Source organism: Sylvia atricapilla, chromosome 14, assembly GCF_009819655.1.
Source record: "Sylvia atricapilla isolate bSylAtr1 chromosome 14, bSylAtr1.pri, whole genome shotgun sequence".
Lineage (NCBI taxonomy): Eukaryota > Metazoa > Chordata > Aves > Passeriformes > Sylviidae > Sylvia > Sylvia atricapilla.
Genome location: NC_089153.1, coordinates 9,366,996 through 9,386,753, shown reverse-complemented (window position 1 = coordinate 9,386,753; position 19,758 = coordinate 9,366,996). Strand labels below are relative to the sequence as shown.

The following is a 19,758-nucleotide window of genomic DNA, read 5'->3' as shown; positions in this document are numbered from 1 at the left end:
TGATGGTTTAAAAAAGAAATTGCAAAGGGCTCTTCTGTTTGTGTGGGAACAATCTGTGCCATCATCACACAGAATACTATCTTGGCTTTGGAAACAGTACTTTTGGAAACTGGCTTGGCTCGGAGATGATTTGATGTTGGTTGGGTTGGCAGTGAGAGGGTCACCTGGTGATGAGGTGCCCTTCCCTCCCAACCCCCTGCAGCACTGGACACTCCTCGCTGACTTTTGGACACAAGTCCTGTGTGTTACTGACACACCTCAATCCATCTGATGTCTTCTCTGGGGGAGAAGCTTTGCAATGACCCCCTTTTATTCTGGAAGCTGAGAAAAGCAGACACTGAGGCTAATTAATCCACCTCTGAACTGAGCATGAGGGAAACCACATGATTTAGGCACCTCTTTATACTCCCAGCTTCTATTTCCACCTTACCTCACTTGTCTCCTACATCTTGCCTCAGAGCTACACTTGTATTTTTACTACCTGAAGCTTGCTGTTAATGCTGTTAGTGTTCAGAAATGTCTCAGTCCAACTGATCTGTGTGGCTGAGGAGCTCAGTCAGGTTTCCAACCTATCACACACATCCAGCAAGGGCTCTCTCCCAGACTAGGAGAGGTGGAATCTGTATGTAATCTGCCCTTGCAGCCCAGAGGCCACAAGCCAGCCCCATTGCCCTGCTGAGGCAGGTCTCTTACCAGTTGTTCGCTTCTCCAGAGGTCTTTTGATCCCCTCTAAAAGGGGGTTCACTCTGAGCTTGTCCTTCCAGAAAGAGGCTCCTGAGCTGGGGGATATTCCAGCACCCATATCCAATTTCATGGAGGAAAGGTCTTGGCAGCAACAACCCAGGCTGAACACGGGCAGGATGCTCTCAGTATTTGCCCTATTTACCTGCTCATAGTCATGACTCGAATTACTAGAAAACTTTCACAGAATCAGAATCACAGGCTGTGTACAGTAGGAGGGGACCACTGGAGGTCCTCTCATCCAACCTCCCTGAAGAGTTTCTTCAGCACCCACGCACAGCCCTGGGCAAAGCCTCTCCTGGTGCTGAGTGAGCTGTACCCTGGTTCTGGGCCATCTGCAGGACTGGCAGGACACAGAGTGTCTCCCCAGCTCCTCAGGCAGACAGGCAGGCAGCCTGGGAAGCTCCCCTCCGTCCTCAACATGTAAACATCTGCTGGAGGAAGACTTTTCTCCTAATAACACATCATTAAACATTGATTTAAAGACAATCATCTTCCCTCTTTTCAGTTTCACAGCACCTTTAAAACAGCTGTTAGGCTGCAGAGGGGATGATCAGCTGAACAGGAAACACATTGTTAGCTCCCAGCATTAAAACAGTAGAATGCATTAATTTATGAGCTCCTACTCCCTCTCCAAAAGTTTTATTATGTTAATATCACCTTGATGTGCTGGTAGGCCCCAGTGCCAAAGCCTCTTTCACACAGTATGTGCCATCCTAAATTACAGGCTGGGTGCCTCCTGGAACTGCCTTTGGAAAACTGGAGTAAACCAGCAAGCACTGAAGTTAATATTATCTTACAGACTAACAACCAGCTAATGCTCGACATGTGAATCCCATTTACTTCTTCTCTCTATAACAAATGGCAAGTGTGGGACCGGACTGTTCCTGATTTTATGCTATTTATCTTTCTGATCCATTCCATATTCATTGTCCTTAGTTTTCAGCTACAGTTATAGCCCGTGTGTGTACAAGTGTGTGACCTGCTCTGCTTAGGAAAGCCCTAGGCACACCACTGCTGCCGTGTTTGCTTGGTCACTGCATGAGTTCTGTGTTTTTCTCTTGAGAGGGAAGCTTCCAGGGCACAGGTATGAGAAGTGCAGTGTCTGGAACTCCAGAAGCATCCCTGGAAAATGAAAGCGGACCAATGGCCTGGGAATGATCAGTGAGTTCAGAGTGCTGATACCACCCAGGCCAGCATCTCCCGGAGCCCTGCACCCTGCAGCCCGGACAGCCCTGGCTGCTGCCCGCTGCCTTCCCCGGGTGCTCAGCGCTGTGCTCCCAGTTCCACACCGAGGTCCTGAAACAAGAGAGTATTTCAGCGGGTGGGAGAAAGAAGTAAAAAAAAAAAAAAAAAAAAGAAAAGGCCATTCCTTGTCCCCGTCCCCTCGGACAAAAGCCCCAGCCGGGAGGAAATGAAGAGGGCAGGGGCCGTGTAGCCAGGAGCACGAAGCCGCCCCCCGGGAGAGGCTCGGCCGGGCGGGAGCCGCGGGGGCCGGGCCCGGGGATGCTTTCGGCGGCAGGACGGAGGTGCGGGGCCGGCCGGCGCCGCCGGGCTCCCGGTGCGGGCGGCGGTGGCCCCGGCCCTCCCCCGTCTGCGGCACCCTGGGACGGGGCTGACGTCAGGAGGAGACGGGGAAATCTCCCAAGAAAACCCTGGAGCGGCGGCCGGGGCGCGCACAGCGCCCGCCGGGCCCGGCACCCCGCCGCCGCCGCACCGCCCGGTGAGTTCCCCACGCGCGTCCCCGCCGCGCCCGGCCCGGCCCACGCGTGTCGCCGCCCGTCCCTCCCGGCCGTGCCCGGCCCGCCCCCACGCGTGCGCCCCGCTCCCCGGCCCGCCCCACGCCGCGGGTGCCCGCGCCCGTCCCGCCGAGCCGGCCTGTCCCCGAGCCCCGCTCGCCTCTCGGGGCTCTGCGCGGGGCTGCGGGCGCGGCCGGGGCTGCGGAGCGTTCCCGGGGCTGCGGAGCGTTCCCGGGGCCGCGGAGCGTTCCCGGGGCTGCGGAGCGTTCCCGGGGCTGCGGAGCGTCCCCGGGGCTGCGGAGCGTTCCCGGGGCTGCGGAGCGTCCCCGGGGCTGCGGAGCGTTCCCGGGGCTGCCAGACAAAAGCCGAGCCCGGCCGTGCGGCTCCTGAGCGCGGCCTCGCCTCCCGCCCCGCGCTCCCCGCTCCGCTCTCCGCGCAGTCCTTGACATCTTTATACCGTGTATAAATTCTTTCGGGGCCTCTGCGCTTCGTCAGCTCTGACAAATGCGCTGGGAAAGGCAATTCCAGAGGGGTTACCTCATTTTATAATTTTTTTTTTTATGTGTGTGTATATATATATATATTTAATTTTTTTTTTTTCCAAACGCACCGTAACGTTTCCAGCCCCCCCAGCGCTGCTGCTCGGGGCGCTCCGCGGCTCGTCCCCGGTGCGCTCGGCGGGGACGCCAGTGGCCGCAGCGATGCCCGGCGGGGCCGTGGGGGATGCGGGCGGGGGCTGCGCCGTGCCTCCGCGGGGCTGCGCTGCCGCCGTGAAGAGACGGCTGCTGCCGGGGATGCCCGGGCGGAGAGACCCTGGGCCGTCGATGAATTTTCTTTTTCAGGAAAATAATATTTTACAGCCCCTGTGCTTTCCTCTTTTTGGTTTGGGGTTTTGTTTTTTGGTTGGTTGGTTGGTTGGTTTGGTTTGTTTTAATTTTAAAAATAGGCACCGTCTTTGGGAAGGGCATTTATCGCGGGATCCACGCAGCTCCTGTGGTGGAGTAAAATCGTGGAACTGGGGGAGAAATGGTTTTTCTCCGCGTGTTAACCCCGCTTAAATGGAAGTGAGGAATGTTCATCGATGTTATCTTTCGGGGATTTCGTTTTTAGTCTCGCGTTAAAAACTTTGTCGCTAAGCGAGCTTTCTATTATTATTTCTATTATTTCGTCCCCTTTCCCCAAATTTTGGCAACCACACTGCAGACAAACACGAACTCTGAGTCACGAATTGAACATTAAATGATATGTAGTGCTTGAAAGGAGAACCTAGATTGTGTTTGCTTTTTTTATTACAAATTTAAATATATTTCCACTTAACAAACCAAAGTCCATGTTCTCCAGGTTATTCCCTGTGCCAGCTCTAGTCGCCTATATAAAAACTGACTTCCAAATATTTCCTAAGGTCTACTTCACTGGCAGAACTTCCCTAAAAATCCTTAATTTGCCTGAAATATGAACAACGTCCTTGGAAATCCGGCGCTGGAGATGTGGCCACGTTGCCCTGGGAAAGTTTTAGATGAGTTAGAGGCGCCTGAAACCGAGGCAGATTTTTCCTACCGAAACCCACTGCCGAACAATAACCTGGTGGCTCTGCCACCTCTCCTTTACAGTGCTTTTTGTTGTTCATGCATGTGTTATTATGAAAATGTGTGGCTTAGTATATGTACAATTATTTTTATGTATTTATATAATTTTATATATTTATATTGATATAAATATCTCTTTCCTATCGGGCTTATAGAAGGGCGCGCATTTCTCCCAGAAAATGACCGCAGATGAAGCAATTCATTATTTCCCTCCCGTGATGAACCGCTCGGATATATATTGCTTTTAAATAACAAAAGGGGAGGAGAAAACATTCTCTAGTAAAGCCGAATTCCTTCGTTAGACCGCCTCCTAAACGTGCTAATAAAACTAATTCGTTTTATTTGCCCTGCACTTTTATATCTAACCCGGCGCGCTGATTAGCACAGCCCTCTGGAAGGCGGTGTGTGCCTATCTCTCGCCGAGATGTGCCCGTTAAGATACGGCCGTTCCCACAATGAAACTGGAAAGAAAAGTGTCCCGTGCCTTTATCTCGGCGGTGTTTGCTCGTGGGGCAGTGGAGACGAGCGGAGCTGCGCCGGGGGCAGCGCGGTGCTGCCGAGCAGCGGGGCGAGATCAGCCCTTTTGGGGGGAAATAAGGAAAAAAAAAAAAAAAAAAAAAAAAAAAAAAAAAAAAAAGTCGGAAGAAAAAAATGAAAGGAGGAAAAAAAATATATATATGTTTATATATGTTTACATATATATGTACGTTTATATATGGAGAGGGGCGAGGAGGAGAAGAAAAGAAAATAAGAGAAAATTTTTAAAAATAAAATAGTATAAAAGAAAAGGAACTAAAATAATAGAGAAGGTTAGCTGAATGTGCTCAAAGGTTATTTCTCTGATTTTTGCATTTTAAGGCAGGAAATGTGTAGGTCTTGCAGAGATTCGCTGCTGTTCTAAGCACATTAATGGGTCCAGCGCATTATTAGAATATTTCAGCCCTTCAGGAAATGTCCCCTTGAAGGGAAATGTGTTTCTCCCATCCAAATGCTGGAGCAATTAAGAGTTTGCTCGCCCAAAACAAAGTAGGGGAAAGCCACAAGGAAACCTAATGTCGTTCATTCTAAATGTAGCCTCTTTTTTCTCCTGAAGAAGAGTCTTCAACAAATGCCAACAGAGTGCTCGGGCCTCTGATTATCCTGTTTCAGAGGCATCTTTTTGAGCCCACAAAAGAGCCACATTTCGGGATCTAAAGATGCACATAGTAACATGAGCAGGCTGCCTAGCAAACTCCGGTGCCCCTTCCTCCATCAATTAATCAGAAAAGCATGTTCGCTCTGCCCAGAGAGGGAATTGTGTGGCTATATTGTTATTTTCCCCTCTTTCTTCCCCACCTAGGGAAAAAAAAAAAAACCGCCGGATTCCTGAGCTGTCCATCCTCCGACGCTGTCATTGCAGTGCACTGACACTCTCCCACTCAGATCGGTTTTATCAGAGATGAATCCAAACCGCTGCTAGCAGCAAATTCATATTATCTTGGAGCGGAGTTCAGTGCCTGTGGTCTGATGGATGCGAGGAGGGCTGGAAGGCAGCTCCTGGCAAGTGTGAGACTGTGCCGCCAGGGGTTTGGGGCTAAAAGGAGTTGTGCCAGGTCGGACAACTACGAAATTTTTCGGGGTGCTGGTGGAATGACGGCCGAAGTGAACCAGCCCCATCCCACTCCACCCGCGGCTGCTTCCAGCTGCAGAAACCCGAATAAGAAAACCGTTTCTCCAGCCGTCAGTCGCTGCATTTCAAGAAAGCCTTGGGGTATCATTTGTATCTGTCAGAAAACATTAAGCCTTCAACTTTTTCATCCCAAGTTTTTTCAAGCGCTGCCGCTGGCCGCGGCGCCCGGGGGAGCCCCGGAGCGGGATGCGGCGGCGGGGAGGCAGCCCCGGGTGTCCCAGGTGCCCCGGGAAGTGTCCCGGAGCAGACACCTCCTCGTGTGTTTCCCCCACGGTGTTTCAGTGGCGTGGTGGGGCAGGGTCTGCCGGAGCCAGGGGAGCGGGATGGGGCAGGGAGGCGGTGGGAGGCCGGGGGCGCCCAGAGCGGCCGCTGGAAACCCTCCGCACAGCATCCGCGGCGCGGAGGGGCCCTGCGCTCCCGCGGAAGGCGCAGGCTTGGCCGACATGCGGAGGGAAGAAGGCTACGGGTCCAAAAGGGACTGATTTCGTTTTGCTATACTTCTTAGGAAAATTGCTGTCCTCTGGCTGCGCAGAGGAGGACAGGCCGGCCGGGAGCCAGCGTAATTTTCCACCTTCCCCTCCTGAGCGATTTAACACGCACTTCGGGCTGGGTTTCTTCCTTCTCTCTGCTTCCCTCTCCACCCCGCCCGTGGGGGACCCGGCTCTAGTCCGGTGGAGGTCGGGGGTTCTGGGGCTCCTTTCGCCGTTTTGGGGTTTTGATTCCTTTTCCCTTCAGGCCGGGGCCACGGTAGCGCGGGGAGAGCAGAGCTTTGCCTCGCGTAGGGGCATAAACGCGGATCTCCAGCGTAAGGGTCCTGCTGTTCGTTTAGGGTGATGCTGTTTTGGGGCACGACACCCCCGGAACAGTACCCCGAAGGACACTACCCCCACGGTACAGCTCAACAACAACCCCCGCCCCCGCAGTGCGCTCCGTGCTCCGCGGGGCATCGCGCAGTCCTGCGCACACATCGCCGGACCCTGCTGCTTCCGACACGCGTGGTCATCCCGTGGGCCAGAGCCACGCATCAGCAAAGGCGTCCCCGCGGGGCACTTTTTGAGGGGTTCCATTATTAAAAGTTATTTTCCTACAGCAGGTCCGGTCTCCTGGGTTCAGCGAAGGGGGAGACGGGAGGCTGGCGGTCTTGGTTTGGGCTTGGTTTGGCTGGGATTGTATTGTTGGGGTTTAGCTTGGCTTGGTCTGGTTTCATTCGTTGCGGTTTGGTTTGGTGCGGTGCGGTTTGGTCTGGTTTGGTTTGGTTTGGTTTGGTTTGGTTTGGTTTGGCTTGACTGGGTGAACTTGAGTTTGGCTGAGCTGGATTTGGTTTGGTTGGACTGAGTTTGTTTGAATTGGAGTTGTTTGGACTGCTTTTGACTGGATTTGGTTGAACGGAATTTGGTAGGGTTTGCCTTGAAAGGCTTCTCCCTTCTCTCTTGACTCACTGCAGCTCTGTTTTTCAGAAGGCTTCCCTCTCTTCTCGGGTAGAGGTGTGCTTGGCAGGAGGCGTCTTCATTTTTGTAACAATTCCCAATAATTTATAGACTGAATCTGAGTCTATACAACGGTAATAAATCTGAAAAGGAAAAGCTGGCAGAGACTGAACTTCACCACCTGATATACGGCCCAGGTGGTTTGGCATTGGCTGCAACCACCGCAACCAGCCGGGGATGGGAGCCCGTCTCTGAAAGTAGGGACGCCCTCCAGACACCTGGGGGTGAAACGGCCCTGTCCCCTCGGGGGCAGTGACAGTCCTGCGCTCGGGCAGACGCGTCTCTTCTTCATGGGGCTGTCACTGGCGTGGCCAGCTCTGATTTATTTCTAAGCGCCATCCTTAGTTCTGGGGTTATTTATAGCAGGAGGAAGCGGAGCGGGTTTATTTTCGGGTTTCCAGCCTTTCACAGATGCCTGCCGCAGTCCCCGGCCGGGGATGGCGGGAGCGCGGTGGCTGCGCGGGCGCGGAGCCGTGGGTTCTCTCCGGCCGCCCCACTCGGAGCGTTCCCAGCACGGGCAAAGCTGTCCCGTCACCGCGGGTCCCGCTGGCCCCGGCCCCACCCTCCCTCGGCCTCTGCCCGGCCCTTCCCACGCCCACGCAGGTCGCGGCTCCCCGGGGCCGTCCTGGCGGAGTCTCTGCGGCCAGGCTGCTGCGGCCCCTCCTCCTTCCCGCGGCTCCTCAGCCCCCCAAGGGTGATGGGCGAAAGGGGACCCCGAGCCCGGTGCCCCCGTCCTGCCCAGCAGCGGGGCCGCTGGGCCGCTTTCTAGTCCCGGGAAGAGCAGCCGGTTCCGAGTGGGACATCAAGGCTTGCCTTGGGTCGTGGCCTGGCTGAAAGGTGAGACGTGACGTCAGGGAGGCAGCGAATGACGTCACGCTGATGGACCTGTGACGTTGCGCCCAGTGGAGAGGTGTCCTGGCCATCCCAAAGCAGAGCGCGCTTGGATCGGAGGGAAGAGGAGAAAGTGCAGATCTGGGGGTGACCGCCCTGCGGGAGCGGTCAGTGTCGCGACATAAGTGTCGCGATTAGCAACGGGCATAACCGGGAGGTCTGATCCTGTGCTGTAGGACTGTGCCGCTGCACAGAGCGAGGAGTGAGAGGACGCCCTTAAATCCACGTATGATTTACGTATCAGACACACAGACAAGACAGATACACGGCGCGGATTAGATGGATATAAGCTATAGATTAACTGGATCTGTGATACAGATCTATGATATATTCTCCCAATGCCGACCCGCGCGCAGGTGTGCGGTAAATGCCCGCCCACACCACGGCCCGGGCGCGGACACTCATGGGGACTGTCAGGAGAGAACCGCGAGCTGCTCGGGCTGCCGAGGGCCAGCGCGTTACTCTCTGTTTAAGGGCTGGATCAGGGGGTGTCTGCCCCGGTGACACCCCAGGAGGAGCCAAGGCCTGCGGTCGCTTGAGAAGACAACCAGAGCCGGCACTACCGCGGGTCGCCGCCTCGGTAGAATCACGCCGGTGCTCGGGCAGAGCCTACCTTTGGGCCCAGCCGGGAGGAATTGAACCTAGAACGAATATTTTAAAACGAGATTTTATAGAACAGAATAAAAACTGTAATTAGGTGCATTATTAAAAAAAAAAAAAAAAAAAAAAAAGGAACTAAAAAATGCTGTCTCCTGTTCGGGGGCTGCTGTGTGCCGTGGGTTTAAAATAGCCGGAGCGGAGCCGGGCTGTTGGCAGATTCGTGGAATCATAGAACTATCAAAGTTGGAAAAGACTGAAGGTCAACGAGTCCCACCGCCTCCCTCCAGTCCGGCGCTTGGCTCCGTCCCCCTTCCGCCGAGGGCGACAGGCCGACCCCGGGCTGCCTCCCACGGAAATAAAGGGGGAAAAGGGGACGGTGAAGGGTCTCAGACACGGTGTACGTTTGTAGTATATTCACCTCCCTCCTCCTTGGGAGAAAGGCCGCTCCCACCTCTTGCTTCTCACACGGGAGGAGGTCTCCATCCTTCCCGTGCCGTGCCTCCTGCATCAGCTGAGCCCCTCGAGGCCCAGAGACCCTGGTAAATATTTGCATTTTAAACCACGTCCATCTTAAACAGCCCCTAGGTTGTCTGGTTCACCTCGGGTCCTCGAAATTCCCAGTCGTTTGCAGACTCCTGAACGAAGTTCAGCCGGGAGCGGCGAACAGGCAGAAGGACATCAGGATGTCACTAAAAAAAAAAAAAAAAAAAAAAATTAAAATAATTAAAAAAATAAATCAACAAAAAGAAAGAGAGCTCGGGAGGGCTGACCCTGACAGCACCCACATGTACATCCCCTGAACGGTGCTGAAGACCAGAGGTGAAGGGGTTGGGAGCTTTGGGCTCCCCCCGCCTGGGTCCCCGGGCCAGAGGTGCGGGGCGGGCCCGACTCCATCTCCCCGGCGGGGTCGGAAAAAGCCTGCGCGGCTGGAGCGCTGCTTCCCTCCACTTTTCCATAAAACGGTTCAAAAGTTCTCTCCCACATCTTTACTTGATTTGAAAGCAAAATAGAGTGTCAGGATAGATCAGTTAAAGCGAGCCGAGAAAGCCGAGAGGAGAGAGGGTCCTTTCCCTAGGCAGTCACAGGCAGGTTCTTCCTCCCGTTTCCCTTGTCCCCTTTCCCCTCATCCCCGGCACCCGCGGTTCGCACCTTCCTTCCCCCGTGAGCTTTTTCCACTTCTCCAAAACACCGAGGTGTTATCCAGAAGGGCTAAGGCTGTATCCTGGCCTTCGTGGGCAGCACCGGGGACCGGCCCTGCTCCACACGCCCCTGTCCCGGGACAGGGTGCACCAGTGACCCACGCAGGAGAAGGGGTCTGCCGAGGAGCGATTGGGGCCTCCCACTCCCTCCCCGCCGGCTGCCCTGGGCCCCGGACTGCCACAGTCGCAGAGACCCCTCCCGAGGGTCATCGCGAGTTCGGCTGCAGCAGGGAAATTATTTGTTATTAATCATGTGCTGAAAGATGATGTGATGGGAGAGATGGCACTGCCGCTGCTTCCCGGGCTGTGCTCCCCCGGCCGCCAGGCAGGGCCCGGGCAGCGCTGTTATAACCCCCGCAGCCTGGAAAATAATATTAAAAAAGGTTAAAACCGGTTCAGACAGAGTCCACAGCCCAAGCACCCCTGCAGGAACGTATTCCCCTTGGGACTGAAACGTGGTGGGGTCGCTGAGCCCCGCGCAGAGATGCTGAGGAGTGCGCGGGTGCGCATCCATTGCTGGCTGCGGAGGTTCCGCGGGTCGTGAGGCCCAGCCTGGAAGGGTGCGGGGATACCCGTGGGGATGCCGCGCTGCGCGCTGCCGGCTGGTAGGGGATTACGGAGGGGGGCGAACTGACGGGGTGCTGGGGGCGGGCGGGGGTCCCCAGAGGATTGTTCACCTTTCCATTCGTTTGTGAAATATTTTGAATACATCACCGGGTTTGGGGGAGGAGGCGGGTGAAGAGAAGGAGGAGGGAAGGCACCCCCGCAGGAGCCGCGGCCAGGCGGCGGGGGCCGGCCAGGGGCGGCGGGGGGCCGCGGGTCTGGCCGCGGGCGCGCAAGGGGCGCGGATGGCGGGGAGAGCGGAGGCAGGTCCCGCGCGGCCGGGCTGGGCCAGCGCTAGATGGAGTGATGCATGAGCGAGACGGGGAGGTTTTAACCTTCAGGGGGAGGAGCCGCGTTTAACTACAGGCATTTGTTCTAGGGCAGGTCACTTTAATCTCTTTAGCTTTAAACTGTCCAACTCGCAACTCGCGTTTCTCTATAAGGGATCTTTACCACTTCCCTGCCTATGCGGCCGGAGCGCCGTGCCTCTCCCCAGCAGAGACAACCGCCTTGCAGGCACTGCCCAGATTGCTTCCGACACCCTTAAAATAATACTGTTAGTAATAAGTGGATTTGCTTTTGGTTTTTGTTGATTTTTTTTTCTTTAAAAAAAAAAAAAAACAACTCCTTGTTCCTTTCTGTGTGGAATAAACACCTGCAAACTCCCCCAGGCAGCCCGGCGCCCCTGCCATGGATTCCTTTAAAGGTGGAATGAATTTGGAGAGACTGCCTGAGAGCTTGAGACCCCAACCCTCCCATGACATGGCTTCCAGCTTCCATTTGCAAAGATCCTCGGAACCCAGAGACCCGATCGACAACTCAGCCAGTGAATCCTCCGACACGGAGGTGCCAGGTAACCCTCCCCCTCCCCGCGCCCCCCGCGGCCCCGGCCCGCTCCCCCCGCGCTGCCTCCCCCTCCCCACGGCGCCTTCCCTCCGCGGGGCGGCCGCGGGTGCTGAGCCTGCGCCCCCCGCGCAAGCCGAGGCGATGGGGGGACAAGGGAGAGCAAGAACCGGTGATCGCGGCGGCTCCATCCCAACCGAGCCCCGGGAACCGGAGCCGGGGGCAGGGGCCCTCCTGGAGCTGCCTCCCCCACCGTGCCCAGCGCTGACAGCCCGCCGGGGGGACACATGGCTCCGTGGTAGCGTCCCAGGAGCTGCTCTCTTTTCTTTATTTTTTTTTTAATTATTATTTTTAAATTTTAAAAAATGTAGTTATTAATTGATGGGGTCGGGAGGAAGGGGGGACTCTTCGGGGAGTGCGGTTTTGCCGGATGTTTCTGAAATAATGTCAGCTTTTGCCCGGGTTTATTTTCCAGCTCGGGTGGTGCAGAGATGGAAAAAGATCTCTCTGTCAGGGAAAAAAAAAATATTAAAAAGAAAGAAAGGGCAGGCAGAGCCGGAGAGACAGCGTGGGGCCAAGGCAGGCAGCGAGGGCCGCTGCGGAGGGGATGTGCGCGGCCGCGGAGAGGTTTTGTGTGGGGGCTGAGCGCTTTCCCCGCAGGAAAAGGGAAGGATCCCCTTGCCCTGACCACCGTGTGCGAGGGCTACAGGGAACGCTGTGCTCTCTCAGATCGCATTTAATTAAAACAACAACATTTTTAGAATGACAAGGGAAAGGTAGAAGAGAGGAACAAAAGCTTCAAGAAGGACCGTGATATTCCTTCTGCAGCAGGGGTGTTTTCAGAGGGAGTGTACGTTTTATATTCTTTTAATTTTCGAATAGCTGTTGTTGCTCTTCGGAGTTTTAACCTAGAGAGTGGCTGTGTGAGAGCTGGTCCCGAAGTGGCATTCGGTGATAAAGAGGGTTTGGGTTGTGCTTGATTCGCAAACAAAGTTAGAGACCGGCGTCTGGAAGGGACACTGAGATTAGAGGGGATTATTGGAGATTAGAGCGGGAGATTTGCTCCATTTTGCCCTACCCCTGTGTGTGACCCCTCGATGCTGCCGGAGGGTTGAGGAGCTGCCTGCTTTTCTTCTCCGCGAACCTGCAAAATACCTTTAGATTTTATTTTTTTTAATGGGGAAAAAATAGTTACTAAAGCCGATTAAAGATGCCTTGCCTTACGATTTGGAATTGTATCACAGCCCTGCGCTGAGGCCGGATTTTTAGGGAAGACCGGGGGAGTTAAAGTCAGCGTCGGGCGAGGGGCCGCGGCCGGAGCCCATCGGGACCGCTGCCTCTTGCCGATGGCCCCCCGCTCGCTCTGGGCCCGGTTAATCCCAGCTATTCGCAGCCGAAAGCGGGAGGATTTGTTTTGGCGGGGGGTTATTTTTGTTTCTGTTTCGCCGCCGGGCCATGCGGCTGGGCCGGTCTGGGGACCAGGGGCCTGGGGCCGTGGGGTCTGTGCCGAGAGGCCGCGGCCGCGCTGCAAACCCCCAGGGCCATCGGCCCCTTTGGGGGGTCCGCCGAGCAGCCGGGGTCCGCTGGCACCCTCACCCCTTTTCCTGTGGTGGGTTCCTATGGAGGGTTCCCAGCAAGGTGCGATTCAAGGGTGACTTTGCAAGGACGAGTCCTTCCGGGCTCTGGATTCAAGCACGCGATTATTTTTAGACTCCCGCTTACCTCGCAGAGGTCGGGGCTGTAGAAATGCCCCGGGGCCCGCGGGCGGCGGGAGAAAACCCCCTGAAAGAGGGTTTAAAAAAAAAACCAAACAAATAAACTCTTAAAAGAAGGAAAAATAAAAACTCTGAAAGAGAAACTGGCCGGGGTTTTTCCCTTCTGCAGCAGCCGGACCGAGGCCGGGGGTTGGCCGCGGCCCCCGGCCCTGCACAGTCCGGCCGCACCTTCCGGGCCCAGCCCGGAGCACTTCGGTTCAGGGCCTTCTGTCCCGCCCCGAGCGCTTCAGCCGCGACAAACTGGGCCGAAACCGGACTGGGAGAGCCAGAGACCCCGTTAGGAAATGGGAGAGGGGATTCGCGGGGCCGGCGTTGAATTCCTGCTCCCAGCCCGCGCAAATCCCGGCTGAGAAAACCCTCCTGGATTTTTTTTTTTTTTCCTTCTTCCAATATGATTTTTGCAGAGGGTTTCGCTCAGCCCTGTGTTAAAATAAACACCCAAATCCTAAAAGATGAAGAATAAAATAATTATGAAAAGAGAATGATGTGGGGGAGCGGAGAGGGGTCTTTTGCAATTAATTGCTCCTGGATTTTCCACCCCTGCCCTTCCAAAGTTTCCGTTCGCGGCCGAGCACAACAAAGACAATGGAGCAAAGATCACGCCTCGGTTTGGAGGGAGCGAGAAGGTGCCGTAGAAGGGCGGTGCGGCCGGTGATACGGGGACCCCGCTCCCCACGAACACTGTTACCCCCCGGGCCCGCTCCGAGCCGCTCTGGGCTCCCTCCTGCGGTGTCCTGGGTGCCCTGGGCCCGGCAGGGCTCCGTGCTCCTTCCCCGGCCGTCCTGGGAAAGGCCGGCTTGGGCTGCGGGGAGCTCGCTGGGTTGAGGGCCCAGCGGGACACGAGTGGGTATCCCCACGCGTGCCTCCGGTGGGGTGGGCAGCCCTGCGTGCGCGGCGGGGGTATCTGCCTTTGTGTGCCGGTGTTGGGGAAAAAAAAAAAAAAAAACCAAAAAAAAAAAAAAAAAAAAAGAAAAAAAAAACACTCAGGCAAAAAAAATTTTTAAAAAGGGGGAAAAAAAGAGGGGGGGAAACAAATAAACCAACCATCCCCAACCCGATCCCCTCGCAGAAAAAGAGCGTAGCGGCGAGCAGAAAAACGAGGACGGGGCCGCCGACGACCCGGCGAAGAAGAAGAAGCAGCGGCGGCAGCGGACCCACTTCACCAGCCAGCAGCTGCAGGAGCTGGAGGCCACCTTCCAGCGGAACCGCTACCCCGACATGAGCATGCGGGAGGAGATCGCCGTCTGGACCAACCTCACCGAGCCCCGAGTCCGGGTAAGAGGGGCTGCAGCCCCGCCGGGAGCGAGCTCTGCCCTGCGGCCGCCGGAGCGCGGGGGGCTCGGGGAAGCTGCCCGTTCTGGGAACCCTGCGGCCGTTTGCTCCGGGCTGGATTTTAATGACCGAAATTGGGATCCAGCCGGAGAGGAGAAATTCAGCTCTCGGCCACGGTGAGATGCCGACCGGAGAGGGTCGCGACCGTCGGCCTCGCACTGGGGACGGGTTCGAAAAACGGGCGGCGAGCGGTGCAGGGAGCGGCGAAAGGCCGGGGTATGGAAGGGTCTGACTGTGGGGGGAAGAGCCCTCTGCACCGCGCGAAAAGCGGCGCCGTGATGGAGCAAACTCCCATCCGAGCAACTTCCCCGTGCTCTGGTTATTCCCAGTAATCGCAACGACCATGTCCCAACAACCCACTGCCCCTCGCTATTGCGGCAGCGGGATGGCGAGATCCAGCCCGCACGGTGCGGGGCTCGTTCGGTGCCGGCCCCTCCCGGCCGCGCATCTCCCAAGGCCGCGGGCTGTTTGTGGAGGCCGAAAGCGAAGGGCAGGGGCTGGGGAGCGGTCGCAAAGTCAATACACGCTGAAGACACAAACTTGTACCTCCGAGGCGCTCGATTTTTACACGCTTAGGAGCCTATTCCATATATATATATATGCACACATATATATAGGGTGTGTGTATATACACATAGAGCGTGTATATATATATATATGTATATGTGTGTGTATATATATATATATATATGTCCCTCGGTAATATTGGTGCACGCGGCGAGAAACATATATATGTGTGTATATATGTATATACATGTGTGTCTGTGTGCTTCGGAGTTCCTTAGAGAGCTATATGTGGGAGAGATCCTGGCCGAAGCGGCTCGGTCTCTATCGATCTATCGGTTTGTCCACCTCCCGAGTGTTTCTTTCCACCCGAGACCTTTCCCCGCGCGGTTCCGGCAGTGGTCGCACACCACGGCACCGTGGGCTAAGCGCGGGAGGAAACGGGAACTGGGGAGAGAAACCCCACCGCACGGAAAAAATCCACTTTTTCTTTTTTTTTTTCTTTTCGTTTTTTGTTTTTAACTTGGCAATTAAACCCTGAATGACCAAATCGGATTACAGAGATTCTGCTTTTAACATTTAAAGGGTAAACACCCATCTGAAACAAATGCGTCTGAAAGCATTGTCTTAATTGAGTTTAAAACAAAACAAAGCCTGAGCATTAATGCTGGTTGATTATTTCAGGGAGCAAATGTAACTAAAATATGAGTTGCAATTAACATAATTTCGTTCTCCTTCTGCGTGGAGATGTTTGGGTTTGATGTTCTGAGATGGCAGATTGCAAATCTAACCTTAATTTGCTATGAGGGCCTTCCTTTAAAATGTCTAGGAGCCATAATTAAAACTATTACCCTCATTTTCAGGAAATTCCTGTCTGGAAGCACCTTCCGAGGAGTATATTACGGGTTTTGAACATGTTGGCTTTCGTTTCCTATTTATACAGGATTCTTTTTATTATTGTTATTTTTTTAAAAATAGACTCCGCCATCCGTTCCCCCCATGGAGTTTCCATCCTTGAGCCCGGTATTTAATAATAGTTGTGCCATTTGTGCGCCGGGAGGGGAGGCCCCAAGAGCCGCCCCCCGCCCCCGCCCCGGCTCCGGAGGGAGCGCAGCCTGCGCGGGGCCGGCCCGTGTCCGCAGGGAGCCCGCGGGCCCCGGCTCGGTGGGAGAAAGCCGGGGGGCCTCAGGAGGATGCTGCAAGGGAGGCTCGCAGGCGGGGCGCAGGCGGCAGGCACGACGATGCAGATTTTTAACCGATTTTTAAAGATTTTCGAAGCTGCCCGGCTTCCGTCACGGAGGACTCAAATGCTATAGATATAGATATATAGATATATGTAGATAGATAAATAGGTAGATAGGTAGGTAGGTAGATAGGTAGATAGATAGATAGATAGATAGATAAATAGATATTATTATATATAAAAATAATAAGAATGAGACTGGAACTGGTTTTTGCATCAAACGTCAGGACCAACCCCTCTTCTCTGCTTCCTAGTTAGGGCTGTAAATTCTTATTAGATATAAAGGCAGAGGCTGCATGTATCCGAAGGCGATGCGGGGATCGATTATTTTTTTTTTTTTTTTTAACCTAAGCATACTAATCCAATCCCTTTTTTTATGATCTGTAACAGGGGACTTTTATTACACAGCATTAGCGTTCGGAAACGCGGCAGAGCAGGGGCGAGCCGGCCTTAATCAGAGCGGGCCGTCTCTTGTCTCCCCTCCAGGCTCCGGGAAAGGGGCGGCGGGGGCCGGGGGTCGCGGACACCCGCGCAGGCACCTTGGCAGAGAGGCTGCCCGCATCCCGGCTGCCACATCCCGCCGGACAGAGAGGGATGCGCGCAGAGCCCGAGGTGCCCGCAGGCACCCTGCGGAGCGGGACCCCGTGCCGAGGGGCCGGGGGGCGGCGGGGACAGGCGGTGCAGGGCGCGGAGCCTGCTCTGGGGGCCCGGAGGGGCTGGCCGGGCCGCGGGGAGCAGAGGCTGCGCTGCGGATACCTGCGCTCCCCTGCGCGCATCTGCGCACCGGCGGTGGGGTGGGCGGCTGCTGTGGCCCCGCACTCACCGAGACGTGTCGCTGCCCCCTCCCCACGCAGGTTTGGTTCAAGAACCGCCGAGCCAAGTGGAGAAAGCGGGAGCGGAACCAGCAGATGGACCTGTGCAAGAACGGCTACGTGCCCCAGTTCAGCGGGCTGATGCAGCCCTACGACGACATGTACGCCGGCTACCCTTACAACAACTGGGCCACCAAAAGCCTCACCCCGGCGCCGCTCTCCACCAAGAGCTTCACCTTCTTCAACTCCATGAGCCCCCTGTCCTCGCAGTCCATGTTCTCGGCGCCCAGCAGCATCCCCTCCATGAACATGCCCTCCAGTATGGGCCACTCGGCCGTGCCGGGCATGGCCAACTCCGGCCTCAACAACATCAACAACATCAGCGGCTCCTCGCTCAACTCGGCCATGTCCTCGCCGGCCTGTCCCTACGGGCCGCCGGGCTCGCCCTACAGCGTCTACCGGGACACTTGCAACTCCAGCTTAGCCAGCCTCAGACTGAAATCAAAGCAGCACTCCAGTTTCGGCTACAGCAGTTTGCAAAGCCCCGGCTCTAGTTTAAACGCCTGTCAGTACAACAGTTGACGGACTTGATACAAACCACCTCCGACAAAGCACCGCCGACAAAGCAAAGCAGAAGCAAAGCGACGTTTAACGGAAAATAGAAAAAAAAAATTAAAATTAAACCCGTTGATGATTAAAAGCAAAACCCAAGCAAGTGAGAGAGGGGAAAAAATAAAATAAAGCACTCCCTCCCTCCTCCCCTGCCCCCCCAAAAAAGCCCCAAAAACTCCGCGGACTTCGACTGTCTAGGAAAAAAAAAAAAAAAAAAAGGCAAAACAACGATGCAACCAACAAAACAGCGCTTTAAAAATATTTTTAAATAATAATAATAGTAGTAATAATAATAAAAACCCATCTAAAACCGTAAACGGACCAGAAACCTTTTGCAAGAGACACCGAAATCTGGTACATGGATGAGTTGCAATTTTTTTTTCTCTGGATTATGCGGGTTGTATGTGTTTACTTGAACTTGCACAGGAGTCGGTAAGGCGGCCGCTGCCCCGCGGGGAGGGCGGCAGGACGGGACGCCTCGGTGGTAAGAGCTGGTGGGACGGTTCTTGGCCGCTTGTCGCACGGGAAGAGTTTGGTTAGTGTTTACCACTGAGAAACAGAATCACACTCGGAAAAAAAAAAATCTAAAAAAAAAAAAAAAAAAAAAAAAAAAAAAAAAAAAAAAGGTTGGGGGAAGAGGGGAGGGGGAAAAAAAAAAACCAACAAAAAAAAAACACCAAAAAAACAAAAACCAAATCGCAGAGTAGAATCTGCGAGGGGGAAAATGGTTGAAATATTAGGTATGAAACTATTAAAATAATAATGACAAGGGTCAACCACTTATATAAGGTTATATTTATATCTACCGTTGCATTGTGCAGGATCATTGTCCTTGGCCGTTGAATAAACTGTTTTTAAAATGCATGATTCTTGATGTTTTTTCTTTAGTTGGACGTTCTAATCCAGTCATTCCTGATACTAAGCAGCTCAAGGTTCCTACCTCTTCATCCTTTCCAAAAGACTGCAGTATCCCCGGTTGTGAGAGAGCACAGAAACCCTTCAGCAATGCAAAAACTGTTCATCTTTTTCCCCGTCCAAAGTCTTATCCTGATAATGAAATTATCATTCATCTTTATTTAAATGCAAGGGGGTGCTTTTTCTCTTTGAAAAGTAAAACCGAAAAGCAACCCCCGTTTTATAAAGTCTCGAAAAAAAGACGAAAAACGGTTTGTTATGAAGTGATTTCAGATACTGCATCTCTGCTAGAGAAACAGCGAGCCTCGGCGTCTGGAAAGGTTCTTAGCAAAGCTGAAAGCGTTCCTTGCTTTTCTAAATGTGAAGAAAAAACAAGGAACCAAAAAAAATTCTTAAGGTGTTATTATCTTAAGGTGTTATTATGTAAATATAGATACTTTTACAAGTGCTTGTTGGAAAAAAATAAAACAACAAACAAAACATGGAAATTATAAATATGATTTTTATTAATACGCATACAAAAGGCATACGAAGTTTAATGGCAGGCATATTTGTTGCTTATTTTTGTCGATACTTATTACCTGTAGATGACAAAGAGACATAAAATGCACACGGTACTCCTTTCCCAGTGTATTTCACACCTGTGGTAAACGTTACGCTGGATGTTTCAATTATGCTGTTGTGGATAAGGATGCAGTATATATATTGTTTTATAAGTTATGTTTTGTGATTTTTTTTTTCCAAAATTAAGAGCATGGGAATAAAAAAGAAAACTGAAAAAAAAAAAACCTAAACCGAAACGAAATCTAGAAATGCCTTTAATGTTCTTTTCTGGCTGTGTTTAAGAGAGCGACTAAACAAGGAGAAAAGCAACTTTCTGTCCCCGGCCCCGTGGTGGCATTTTGGGGAGGCTTCCCCCGGTAGTTGCGCCGTCTCCCCGCGTCCCCCGCAGTGTCCCGACAGGGCAGGAGCCCCGTTCCCTGGCAGTGGAAACCCTCCCCAGGTCCAGTTTTATGGCAGACTGTTTGCGGAGCTGGGGATCCAGTCCTCCTTGCCGCTGCATCGCTGCATCCCACCAAATCCCCACGCTCCGAGCCGTGGGTCGGGTTTTTGTCCTCCCGCAAGAGTGAATCCCCGCACCCTGGAGCAGCCCCGGTGGGTCGCAGCCCTGGCACTGCTCCTTCCCCCGCAGCCGCTCGTCCCGTTT

The 19,758-nt window shown here is 54.0% G+C and overlaps 1 protein-coding gene across 1 annotated transcript; it reads left to right on the top strand.

Moving 5' to 3' along the window:
* The first annotated feature begins 10,901 nt into the window (after nucleotides 1-10,901).
* PITX1 (paired like homeodomain 1) lies at nucleotides 10,902-18,250 on the top strand. Its single transcript, XM_066329048.1, has 3 exons — nucleotides 10,902-11,368; nucleotides 14,203-14,408; nucleotides 17,067-18,250. Exons 1-3 carry the CDS (start codon nucleotides 11,206-11,208, stop codon nucleotides 17,604-17,606), a joined length of 909 nt encoding a protein of 302 aa, XP_066185145.1. The 5' UTR covers nucleotides 10,902-11,205; the 3' UTR covers nucleotides 17,607-18,250.
* Nucleotides 18,251-19,758: the final 1,508 nt, after the last annotated feature.